Source organism: Galeopterus variegatus, unplaced genomic scaffold (assembly GCF_000696425.1).
Source record: "Galeopterus variegatus unplaced genomic scaffold, G_variegatus-3.0.2 Scaffold2738, whole genome shotgun sequence".
Taxonomy (NCBI): Eukaryota; Metazoa; Chordata; class Mammalia; order Dermoptera; family Cynocephalidae; genus Galeopterus; species Galeopterus variegatus.
Window position 1 is genome coordinate 94,045 of NW_007728849.1, and position 12,760 is coordinate 106,804.

At 40.3% G+C, this 12,760-nt stretch overlaps 1 protein-coding gene across 1 annotated transcript in view; it reads left to right on the forward strand.

Moving 5' to 3' along the window:
• Positions 1 to 505: 505 nt before the first annotated feature.
• RAB31 (RAB31, member RAS oncogene family) overlaps positions 506 to 12,760 on the forward strand; it is a gene marked incomplete at its 5' end in the record, with an annotated part of 71,591 nt that continues 59,336 nt past the window's right edge. Inside the window, 3 exons of the mRNA XM_008582850.1 lie at positions 506 to 520; positions 2,067 to 2,146; positions 9,817 to 9,898. Coding sequence (XP_008581072.1) covers positions 506 to 520; positions 2,067 to 2,146; positions 9,817 to 9,898 — 177 coding nt within the window. The remainder of the gene's footprint in view (positions 521 to 2,066; positions 2,147 to 9,816; positions 9,899 to 12,760) is intronic.

Sequence of the window (12,760 nt, forward strand, 5' to 3'; positions counted from 1 at the left end):
AGCTCCTCGGTTTTCAGTCCCTCGGGGGTGGCATGGACTGAAGGATGGCAAGGATCTGCCCACCCACGGGGGGCTTCCAGACAACTGAGACGGAGAGAACTGAGCTGTGGTTCAGGGTCGGCGGAACCCACACGGGAGGCGCAGCTCAGAAATAAATAGCGGCGGCGTCGGTCGCGATCTTAGGCGCTGACGTTCCCACTCGCCCTCACCTCCTCGACCTCTGCTCATCGACTGGCACCCACGCGCCCGGGCACAGCCTCGGTGCTGGGTTTCGCCGAGCTGGACGCAGTGCGGCGGCTGTCGCCGGGTGCAGAAGGGGTTTCTGATGAGTACCACAGCCACCTCCCTTCTTTCCCCCGTGTGTCCCCAGTCACAGGATCGAGAAGGAGTAGAAGTAACTCAGGTTGCTGGTTGGCATTCCAGATCTCAGTTCATATTTCAGCGTATGACGAAGAACACATTTCTCTGAACTTCAACGTTTTCTCCTTGATCTCTTGGCTTTTAACGTTACACCTTTAGTGTAAGAACGATATCACAATTTTCTCCTTCCCTCGCTAAATGTCTTGTTTCCCCTTTGTTTATAGATCTCATCATGTCTCCCTGATCCTTTGAAATGAGAATACATTGACAGTGATGTCTCTGTGTTGCTGAAGTCTTGGAATCTTGTATCTTCCGGCTTTGTCACCTCTCCCAGAAGAGCGGCTGTTAGCAACTGAGGGCAGTTGCTTTGCTTTGTTCTACTTTCTGGGCAATTTCCTGACTTTCTCTTCTAATTCCTCCTTTGAAATTTTAATTTCTAACATCACAGCATCCTGCTTTTCTTTTCTTTCTTTTTTTTGTGAGCATAACTGTCTGGAATTTCTTGGTTGAGTGTTTATTTTTAAAAGATTAAAATGCAAACTGAAAGCTCTCTTTGCACCAGGGGCTTGTTGACTGTGCACATATGGCCTTTAGTTGGGGGACCCCAAATATCGGGATCTGGAGGACTGTTTTCTCCTGCCTGGAGGGGAGCCCTCACTGCTTCTGCCCCATCTTCTGCAGCTCAGGGTCAGTGGCACCTGGCCCCTTCCCTAGCTGTGCCCAGTGTCCCCAAGTGCAGCTCCTGTCTGATGCAGGTTTCCTGGAGAGTAAACTTTCCTGCTGGAATGTGGGAGGATCCGTCACCTGGTTATGTGGCCTGGGGCTCTAAGGGTGCGTTTCTGTGCATCCTTTCAACTGATTCTGTTTTCATCCTTGTCCACCAATTCTGAATATTTTCTGGGATTCTGTAGCCTGGATTGACTGCTTCTCATTGGCTTTCCTCTCTGCCGGCACTTCGGTTTCAGCTTCTTTCTCAGGGACCACTCCTCCTCCTGGATTTTGTTAGTATCACTTGTCTGGTGTTGTCTCTCCTATCTCTGTGACCTTGTGAATTTGTGTCTTTTATTTCTTAAACTCCCTTACAGGGGGTTGGAAGGGAAGGGATATAAACGTGTGTATTCAATTTCCAATATGTAACTGGACCCCTATCCTAATCAGCCTCAAAGAATTATTTAATAGAGAAAGCTCCAAGACAACACCCTTACATAATTAAGCAAAACTGGAGGTTATTATCCAGCCATCAGAGTCTAAGGAGAAAATTTTAGAAACGTAGAAATTAGAATTCATAGGTCTTACAGGGTGATACTTAGAGAAGTAAATTACATGTTTTTTGAGTGCTGAAGTTTTGACCAAAATCAATTCAGTTTTTACCAGAACAATGTGATGTGTTACTTTTCTAGACCCCTCCCCAAATTTCCAAATTTCTGGAAATACAAGTATTGTGAACATGCTTGTTCTAGGTTAATTATTATGTATATGTGGATGTGTTTCTAAAACTTATTTTTACCACATTTCTTTTCTTTCTTTGAAAGCAATACAATTTCATTATAGAAAATACTGGTGAGAAATAGAAGAAAAAATTCCCGCACCTCTTCCCCCAATCCCATCAACCAGAAATAACCACTCATGTCCTCTGGTTATATGTTTATGTGAGGTCAGGACTGGCACCTTGATTGTCTTCACGGCTGTGTCTCGTTCTTTTCCAGGACACTGGGGTTGGGAAATCAAGCATCGTGTGTCGATTTGTCCAGGATCACTTTGACCACAACATCAGCCCTACCATTGGGTAAGTACCTGTATGTTCTTCCCTGTCACATGGCTTCGGGGAGGTCACTCTGTGCCTAAGCCTCAGGCAGTGCCAGTGTTCATCACAGCCCATGAGAATCCATCCCAACTGTAAAGTCCTGAAATTCAGGACTTCTGGGCTGTGTGTCTGGGCTTACTGTCCCTGGCAATAATTTTTTTCCTAGGCAGGCTTCCTCATCCTGCGGCCTAAGGCCATTTCCTGATACAGTAATGCTGCAAAAGCATTATTCTGCAGATCAGGTCAGCTTTGTTGCCAGGCGGAAGATGATACATGGCAAATCCCTGATGAGTCTGCCTTAATTTGCTTACTAGTAAACCCTGGAAATACTGTCCAGCCACACATCAGAGCTGTCTGGACAGTCTATGGAGGAGACTGATTTTCCTCTCTGGATTAATCTAATGTCAGCATTTCCGCTCTTCTTAAGTGTGGGGAGGGATGGGAGTGAATTCTTCAAGTCTGAGCCACTGACCTTGGAATGCAGCAGTGTTTTCATGTGCTGTCTCCCCATTGCTATGAACTCTTCGGCCAAATGTGCTTTTGCTGTTCTGTTTTGCAGGTTCTTGCTCTTTAAGCTCTTATAAGTTGGCCTCATTTATTTTTCACCCTGAAGATGTCGTGCTGTTTGTGAGAGCAAGGTTTTGTTTTTCTTAGAAGGGAAACAGTGTGTTTGTATATTTTGGGGAACCTGTAGGATTGTTGAGGATGATTTTTGAGAAAGGTGTTCTGTGTCATAAGTGGAGAAAATTCATGACAGAGAGAATAAGTAGATGCTGAAGAGTACTTGGTTGATAGGCCAGTGGTTGGAACTGTGTAGGGGAAAAATTCATCATATTTCATAGTTAAAAAATGGCTTAAAGAAACATGTTTATGAAAATATGTGTCAAGAATTATGAAGAGTCTGAGATTTTACACTACCTGCAGGCTAACAAGTTAGCCTGCCCTGGTTTCACGGATGCTGGCAGAAGACATGAGACCCTTGGGTCAGAGACAGAGGCAGTAGCAGTAGCCAGAGCATTAGCATTTTGCATCGGTTCCCTGAGCCCCAGTTTCCCATAGGGTGATGTGAAGAGGCAGATGACACCTCACATGCAGTGGGTTGCTTTATGGGAGAGGAACCCCAAGCTTACGGAACCCAAATCTTGTATACCAGGCAGTGAGCATGTCTGTCCTTAACTCCCTCTTCCACGGCTGCTTGCTATACAAATACCCTGGAAAAACAGTGCCTCTGCTCACAAGGTGTGTGCAATTCTAAAGACCCATGGAGAATCATCTCCCAACATTGATCGGCACTTGAATAACAGGTGCAGTTTTTATAGAGGAAATTCTTTTTGCTCTTCTCTAGGATATACTTTTTTTCTCCTTATTTTTTCACTTTGTGTTTCTTGATAGTAAAAGCAGAACTCATAAGAAAGAGTAACTGTGAAGTGTGGTTTGTGGACTTTCACCTTCTACTTTACGAACTTTTGTTAAAAATTTTTGTAAACAAATATGTATTCTTTTTATAATGATTTTTTTAGACATAAAAAGTCAGTTCATATTTTTATCACAAATTATGGTCAGTACATAAAAGTGTTAAGTGTAAGCGTTAAGCATAGTATAAGCATCGTTATACCTGTAATAGGTATATCATTTTGGTCACTGTCTGTTGGTCAAAGCAAGTCAATATGCCAGCCTGGATTCAAGGGAGGGGAATAAACTCCACCTTGTCGTGGATGGATACTTGGTAGTCATTTTGGAGACAACCAACCCCAATTGACAGTGCTTTGTCTAGTAAATGCATTTTGATGGTTTTGGATTTTTAAAAATTTATGCATTATATGAACACTCTCTGTACTTTCTGTTCCCTTCACTTTTTCTGTAAACCTAAAACTGACCCCAAAATAGCATCTATTAATTAAGAAACTAAGTCTTAGTTTTTTAAATTATAATGTTCATTTGAAAAAATTCAGACCATACAGAAATATATAAAACAAAAAGTGAAGTCAGAGGATTTCACTAGCTCTCCAATCACATATTCTTCAGTTTATATAACCTATATTTAGAGTTCAAAGTGCATGTTTAACATATTTCTTATAAGCATTTTCTATGTATATGCAGGTATACAAATAGATAATGTCTAAAAACAAAAATGTATCACACTCTACCTAACATGCCACAGTGCATATCCCTAGTCTGTGTAGGTTTTCCTTGTTCTTTTTGATGGCTATCTGTGCATTTCTGTGACAGAGCCAAGATTAAAGTCTAATTTTTCTGATTATAGAAGTTCATGTTCACTCTAAAAAAATCCAAAAAACACAGAATTTATAAAAATAAGAATCCTAGTATATATAGTTTTTATCCTGTGTTCTCTACCTAATATATTTTGAGCATTTTCTTATAATGTCACATAATCTTTAAAACATGATAAAAATAATTTTTTCTGCTTGTAAAACTATGATGTACTCATTATAAACAACTAAAAATGAAGAAAAATATAAAAATTACCCATAATCTACCCCTCAGAGGTAACCACTGTAAATATTTGGTGTACTTTCTTCCAGTCTTTTTCCTGTGTGTGTGCGAGAGATCTTTTTTTCACTCAGCATTATATTCTGAATTTCATGCCATTAAATAGTCTTTAAAAACCATGATTTTTAATGGCCGTATTTTCTATTTAAGGCATGTAGTTTGTTTAAAAACATTTTGACTTTTATTTGCAATGTTATGATGTATGTCCTTGGGCAGAGTTACTTGTGTGTACCTCTGATTATTTCCTTAAGTTAAATTCTTAGCAATGGAATAATTTAGTCCAAGAATAAGAACATATTTAAGGCTCTTAATGGATATTGCCAAGTTATTTTTCAAAAGGTTATCTCTATTTTTCGGTATACTCACCAGCTTTAGGTATTATTTTTAAAAAATTTGAATGTATGATTTTGAATCCTGTTCTTTTCCTCTAAACTTCAAACTTGAGCATTTTGTCATACCTTAAAGTTCCCTCCTGACGTTCTTCTGTGTGCTGTTCTGCCTTCTCCTTCATTCCTCGCTTTTTCTCCGGATACGGTGTTAGGCTCAGCTCTTCCAACCTTATGTATTGTCTTTACCTAACATAGTTTAATCTCCTAATTTAAAATTTGCTCAGAATTTGCCCTCTGGAATTTTAAGAAAATGTTTCCAAACCCCAGTTTCAGAAAAATAAAGCTAGCGGGAATACTTTCTAAAGGAAACGTACAGATGTCTCACAAGATGGCTTAAATGGAACACTTAAAAAAAGCTTGTGTGCTTATCTCAAAGCTGGTAGATTCAGTGGGCTGGGAATTTGGCTTATAGATTTGTCAAAGTCACACGGTGCTTTAAAAATTTTAAGTCAATATTGAAGCACCAGGAAATTACATAATAAGACTGCATTTCTGGCTTCTTGTGAGGAATCAGTGGGTTTGGAGCACAGGGTGCCGGTGCCTACATGGCAGTCACTGGCAGGAGCTGAGCCGCAGCCAATCCCTGTGGGTGGGCAGACTCTCTCCACATCATTCCCACTATTTGTTACTATTACAGTCATGCGTTGCTTAAGGACAGGGTTCCTTTCTGAGAAATGCCTCCTTAGGTGATTTCGTGGTTGTGGAAAAGTGTGTTATGAAAGGGAACAGCAATGAATTTTCCTGTTGTCTACACTGGCCACTAGTTGCATGAGGGTGGGTCCTCCATTATGTTACTAAGTCTCTCTGTGCCCCACACTTTCCTCGTTTGTTAAATGGGGATTAGAATAATACCACCCCCGCAAAGTTATGAAAATTAAATTACAGGTAGGGGCTGTGCCTGGCACTCAGCAAACACTAAGTGAGTGGTAGTAACTAATTATGATTTTCCTATGGGGATGGGTGGGAATCATTTCCAAGTGCAAGAACTTGGGGTCAGACCTCATGTGTCAGATGCTTGGCTTTCTACATTAAAGGTCTGAGCTACTTTGGGAGGGTCACCTGTGGGTTAGCTGGGCACTCCTCCTCAATGTCTTTTGCAGTGGCTCGTTTACACCAGCATCACCACAAATGTGAGTGACATGTTGCACAGTGACCTCACTATGGCCTCTGGGCCGTAGGAATTTCTCAGCTCCATTGTAATCTTAAGGGACCACCATCATACAGTGGTTCGTCGTTGACTTAAACGTCGTTATGCGGCACATGACTGTATTTTATCAGTATTACCTTCACACCTGACTCACTTCGCTCATTTATATGTCTTATCTGGTCCCATAGACATTTCAGATCACATCCCGGGCCCATGTGTCTTCTTCACAGTAACCCTGCTGGCCTCCCCAAGAGTCAGAGCGGGTGGGTGGCTTATAGCCGTGAGAAGCAAGCTCAGGACTCAAACCACGTGAGTCCACTCCCAAAGTCCACGGTCGTTCTTCCCACAGGACTCACCCTGTCATTGGCAAAAGGCCATAGGCTTAAAATGCCATTGTTTCAGCATCAAAAGAGTTAATTCTTGTCACCTCAGGAACACAGGTGCATGCACGTGTGTGAGATACACATGGATTACTAAGGCTGTCCCTCCCAGCTCGCCGTGCTTCCAGGGGGAATGTTCATGTGTCCATCTCCTTACCTGGCCCTGCAACAACAACCTCTCCACCACGCACAGTCAGTGTTGGCATGTTTCACAGATGAGGAAACTGAGGGGCTAAGTGCTCACTCGATTCAGACTGGCAGTGGGGGGCCTCTGGATTCTGTTCCTGACTGTGCCATTAGACTCTTTGACTGGAGAGAAGGCAGTCTTTTGGGATTCGGGGTTTTTTCTCCCTTATCTGTACAGCAAAGGGGTTGGACTGGATACTTTATATTTTTTCCAGCTCTAAAAGTCTCTCATTCTAATAATTTAAAGACATGAACTTTATTTTCTAAGCCTGAGGAGAACTTTTTTTTTTTTTTTTTTTTTTTTGCGACAGGTAAGGGGATCGTAACCCTTAGCTTGGTGTCTCCCGCACCGCGCTCAGCCAGTGAGCACACCGGCCATCCCTATGTAGGATCCGAACCCGCGGCCGCTGCGCTCCCAGCAACGCACTCTCCTGAGTGAGCCACGGGGTTGGCCCAGAGAACTTTTTAAGGGCAGAGTTGATGTATTAGTTATCCCAGTGCATAGAATATATTGAAGAATGATTGACAATCTGTATTCCATCAAAGTTAAAACAAAATAAGTACACAAAAACAAAATATTGATATAGTTGTCTACATAAACTTTTCAAATGCCTTTATGAAAAAAATTCCATCCTCAAAGTTAAAGGGCAAATGTTGAACTAGAAGAATATCATTTAAAATATATTATCACAGAAGGTTAGCATAAAATACTCAAAAAATGAATAAGAAAAGGACGGACACCCTGGTTGAAACGTGAGCAAAGGTCATGAACTAGAGATTTACAACAGAAAAATACAAATGAACAATAAACATTAAAATGATGGTTAAACTTCTAATAAGCACAATAAAAACAGGAGTGAGATATCATTTTCTACTTATCATATTGGAAAAGATTTGAAAGATTAATAATGGTTGGGGAAAAGGTCACCTTATACACTGCTGTGGGCATGTAGGTTGGTGCAGCCTAAGTCTGGCATATGCAGCTTTTAAGAATTAAGCCTAAGGAAATCATTGTACAAGGACACCGAGATAAAGGTACAAGGGTAGTCATTGAATCTTTGTCATAATAGTGAGAAATAGGTAACCAAGATGACCATCAGAGGGGTATTGAATAAATTCATAACATGGTGTATAATATTGTCATTTTAGATAATGATATTGACCTGTACTCATAGAAATACAAAGTTTTCCATGATATATAAAGGCAAGAAAAAACAAATTTATGTAGAGTATGGTCCATTTTCAGGGTAAAAGTTGTATTGAAAAAACTGGGAAAGACATTTACCAACTTACTAGCAGTGACTGTGGCTAAGTGGTACGATGACGGTTCATTTTGATTTCCTTCTTTATTTTCAGTTAATGAATTTATTTTTGTGTGAAGTACATATATTGCTTCCATAATGGCAAAAGTAATAAAGATATTTCCATTCTTGGAATGTATTTGCTATAGTCAGTAGTCTGGGATATATATTTTAAGCACTTTTAAAGAAGCAAAGGAATAGATATGGTTTTGATAGTATTGGATCACAGCACTTACAAAAATACTTAGCATGACCACCACTCAGCGCAATTGTCGGTGGATAATCAGAACTTTCTAACTACTAACTTTGGCATGTGTACGTATGTCGTTGGGGTAGGGTAGGAATGGCAGGGGCAATTCCACTGCTTTTCTACTTGGGACTTGTATAGTTTGCTTCTCGGGAGAATTAGAAGTCAAGGAAGGCTGCTGCGATGCGTGCTGCGTGGGGCAGGGCTGGACTCTGAGCTGGACTGGGAGGGCCAGGCTGGGCCACGGGAAAGTAAGGTGAAGGCAGCCTGACTCTACACCCCTAAAACCCCAGCGTGCATCTCCTGAGAAGAAGAACATAAGGAGAACACCATTATTGTACCTAGAAAATTAATTTGATTCACTGATAGCTCTCATGTAATCCAAATTTAAATTTCTCCAGTTGTCCTTAAAATGTCTTTCAAAACTTCCCCCTAATCCAGGATACAGTCAAGGCCCATATGTTTATTTCATTTGGTTATTTTCTCTCTTTTCTCTCAGTCTAGATTCTAGAAAAATCTCCCTGCCATTTGTTTTGTTTGCTTTTCGTGACATTGAAGCATTCAGGCCAGCTGTCCTGTAGAATGTTCCGCATCCTATGTTTGCCTGGTTGTTTCCTCATGATTAAGTGCAGATTAAACATTTTGGGCCAGAACCCCGCATGGGTTGATGTGTGCCCTCTTCTTCCAGCACTTCAGGAGGCTTCTTACATCAGCTTGTCCCACTACCTGGGATGCTTGGTATTTTTTAGTGAACGGGACACTTTACCTTAAGGAAGGTATTATGCTATTAAACATTCAAACATTAAACAAGGCTATTAAACATTCCTTGTTGTTGGATTTTTACACCTTTCATGAGCACAGAGAAAAAGCTTATTAAGAGGAAATATGCAAAAAAGAAAACAGCACATGTTTATGATCTACTGAGACTTTAAATCCTTCCTTTTTATAGAGAAAACAAATGCTTGTTAAGTTACTAGTCTTTATCCCTGCACTTATGCAGCCAGGTTGGGACTCAGAGTATTCCGTTAGTTGCTGTCGGTGTTGGATCCATATCAACACAGGTAAATATGTAAGGCAGTTTTCTTTTTGTGCCATTGCAAGACCAAAACCATAACATGCCAGAATACCAGCTGCCTTTGTCACTTAACTGTTGTAATAATAAGTTTGTAATATCTAAGTTTATATTCTTTCCTGAGATCTGGGGAATATCATCTTAGAACAATTGAAGCTGTTTTTGGAAACAGTCTTCTGAATGAGTTCTCTGGTTCTTTTTCGTGTTTGAACCTCCAATTGGACTCACAGAAAACGCAGAACACTGTGTGGCATGTTTCCTTTGGGTGGCATGATTGAAACGGCCCGTCTTTCCTGTTAGCAGCTGAGGACAGGAGCTTTTGAGTACTGCCGAGGCACAGCATTAACTTGACACATGAGTCTGTGAAGATTGCAGGGAGTGACTAGTAATGTGCAGTGTCCGCTTTCTTTCTTTTTCAGGGCGTCTTTTATGACCAAAACTGTGCCTTGTGGAAATGAACTTCACAAGTTCCTCATCTGGGACACTGCTGGTCAGGAACGGGTGAGTACATGCTGTTCTTGGCTTTCTTGAGAAAATACGGAGATCAGTTTCTGAGGTTTTCTTTGTATTAGGCAAGACTCTTGGTTGCAAGTAACAAACCCAGTTTGAAATGACTCAAGCAAAAAGGAAATTCACTCTTCAGCTATGTGGAAAGTCTCATGGGGTACTTAAGGTGAGGCAGGGCTGAGTTCAAGTCTCCCAAATGCATTGTCAGAGGTGCCCATCTCACTCTATTTCTATTTATTTCCAGTTAGTGCAGTTGTAGGCTGTATGCTCCACTGGCTTTCTTTTTTTTTTTTTTTTTTTAGGCAAACCTCCCTCCCTGCCTTCCCCAGGGGTGGCCAGGATGGCCCCATAAGCAATTCCATACCAACATGCTGCCATTTAGCAACCCCAACAAGGGGAGCACCTTTCCCGTGTGTTGGAACTTGCCTGTGGGTCAGTGACTGTAGGGGTCTCACTGGCCTGCTCTGGGTCATGTGCTAACTCTGAATAATGCTGTACCATGTTCAGGGGGATTTGGTGCCCCTACTGGTAGGGCAAGGAAATACAGTTGCCCCTAGAGGTAGGGGCTGATATCAGCCCCACATGAACCACTTTGGCTCGAGGTGAGGTGGGCTTAGTTCCCCAACCAAAATCTGGGATCTCTTACTGAAAAATGGGAGAATGGATGCTGGGACTTCTCTCTTATTCTTAATTGTCTTTATTTACTGAAGATATTTATGGAGAAGATTATATATTTAAGAAACTCATGTCTTTAGATTTAAAAAAAGGGAAATAATGAATACCAACACTATAACAGGGTGACTATAACAGGGTGATTTGTGTAATAACCAGAGTACATATGATCAAAGTCCAAGGGCAGCCAGAATAAATAAAACACAGAGATAACCAATACCTTGTCTTAATCAAGAGCTTTCAGCGTGATCAAAACTTTTATCAGAGTTGATAATTATGGGGTAAAATTGGTTGAACTTTCTCTTGCCTGATCCAAACTGAAATGTCACCTTCTCCACCTACCCTATTTAATGTGTCAACACTTCCTTTCCACCCTTCTCCACGCACTTTCTACTTTATTCTTCTCCCTAGCTCTTAACATCTTCTAATATACTGTTCAGTTCACATATTCTGTTTATTGTTTCTCTCTCTCTCTCTAAAAGGAAGAATCCAGGGCTTGGGATAATTCATAATTTTCATTATCTGCTCTTAACTAATCAAGTATTAGTTTATATAATTTTCATTTTATGTAAGTCCCCTTTTAAAACTAAAGTTGCAGCATTTGTAGATAAGACATTTCAAAGATTTTTTTTAATTGGGATGAATCTTCTAGCCTACAAATGGTAACCTCATTAGAATGTCTTCTATTTTGCTGCTTAATTGAGAGCACAGACTTTTGCACACACAAAGCAATTGCCCGGGGCACCTCTTTAACTCCGTCAGTCAGCTGTGCCTGCTGATTTCCAAAATGAGGTGACAGATTTGACGAAAAATGTCTGCTTATGGGTCTCACTTCTTTATATACTTATGTGTTCCTTGTAGTTGATCTGCTAGTTTTTCTTTTTTTTATTGTTATTTAAACTTAAGCAGAGGTTTTCCTTTTCCACTTTTTACCATGCCATGAAATAGTCACTTTTGCAGCTGCTTTTAATGAGTGTAAGTCAGTTTTGCAAATAGCTGGCTTGGTGTTAGCAGTATTACTACTTCTACTACTGGCTGTTTCCTGATGACTTTCTGTGTTCCATGCACTGTTCTGCCTTACGTATGCTAACGCATTTAGCCCTCTCAAAAGCACTGCGAGGTAGTGACTTTGTATCCCCATTTACACATGAGGTCATCAAGGCACAGAGAGGTTAAGTAACTTGTTCAAGATCATACAGCCAGTAAGCGTAAAGCTGAAATTTGAATCCAGCAGTCTGGGTCCTGAGCTTTATAGTTTTGTTTTGATAGAAAAGTCACATAAAAGCCATATGGTTGAAAGTAAAATTATCCAAACTCTCACCACCCAGATATTTCCACTATTGATATTAGATGATTATTCTTCAGATATCTCTCTTTGTGCATTGATAATTTTATATCAATGGGATCATGATTCTTTATAACCTGCTCTTTTCATTTGATAATACAGTGTTGATAAGTAGAGATTTCTGGGTGATCTAAAAGAGCATTTGACATTTATTTTACCTATTCTAATATAATATTCAAGGGGTTGATTGTTTTTATAAAATTTTGTACTCTGCTAAAATGACTATTGTAGTCTATAATTTGGCTCATTTACCATCTCAAATAAAAAAAGCAATGGGAAATTTTCAGATAACTGTATTTCTAATTATTGTAATGCTTTTCCTAAAATTTTACTGTTAGAGGTTGTAGACATCTGTGACTGTATTGATATATCCATAATTTTTAAAAGCACAAGTATTAAATCTGCAAGACATGATTCTATAGTAGTGATATTCTTCCTTTATATCTCAGGGAAGAAGAATTTAGTTTTGGATAAAAATTTCAGGTGAACATTTTCAGAATCTAGATTTGTAGCGAGTATGTGAATGAAACCTGTGTGGCCTTCATGGTCATCTGATCCCTCTAACCCTCGAAGGCCTGATTTAGTTATTCTCAGGCTGTCCTTGTCTGGTGTCCCTTGGTGGAGTCTCACATCTCTCCAGGGATGGCAATTTTTCAGTTGTTTTGGAAGCTTGTTGCCGCCTTTAATTGTGCCTGTAATGACGTTGCCTAATGTTTGAGCTAAAAATAAATTCCCTGCCGTTGCTTGTGACTATTGCTATTTGTTCTTTCTCATTAATTGTCGGGGTCCAGTGAGTTTTATTATCCCTCCTTATCTTTGTAGAAATCTGTTATTGTTCT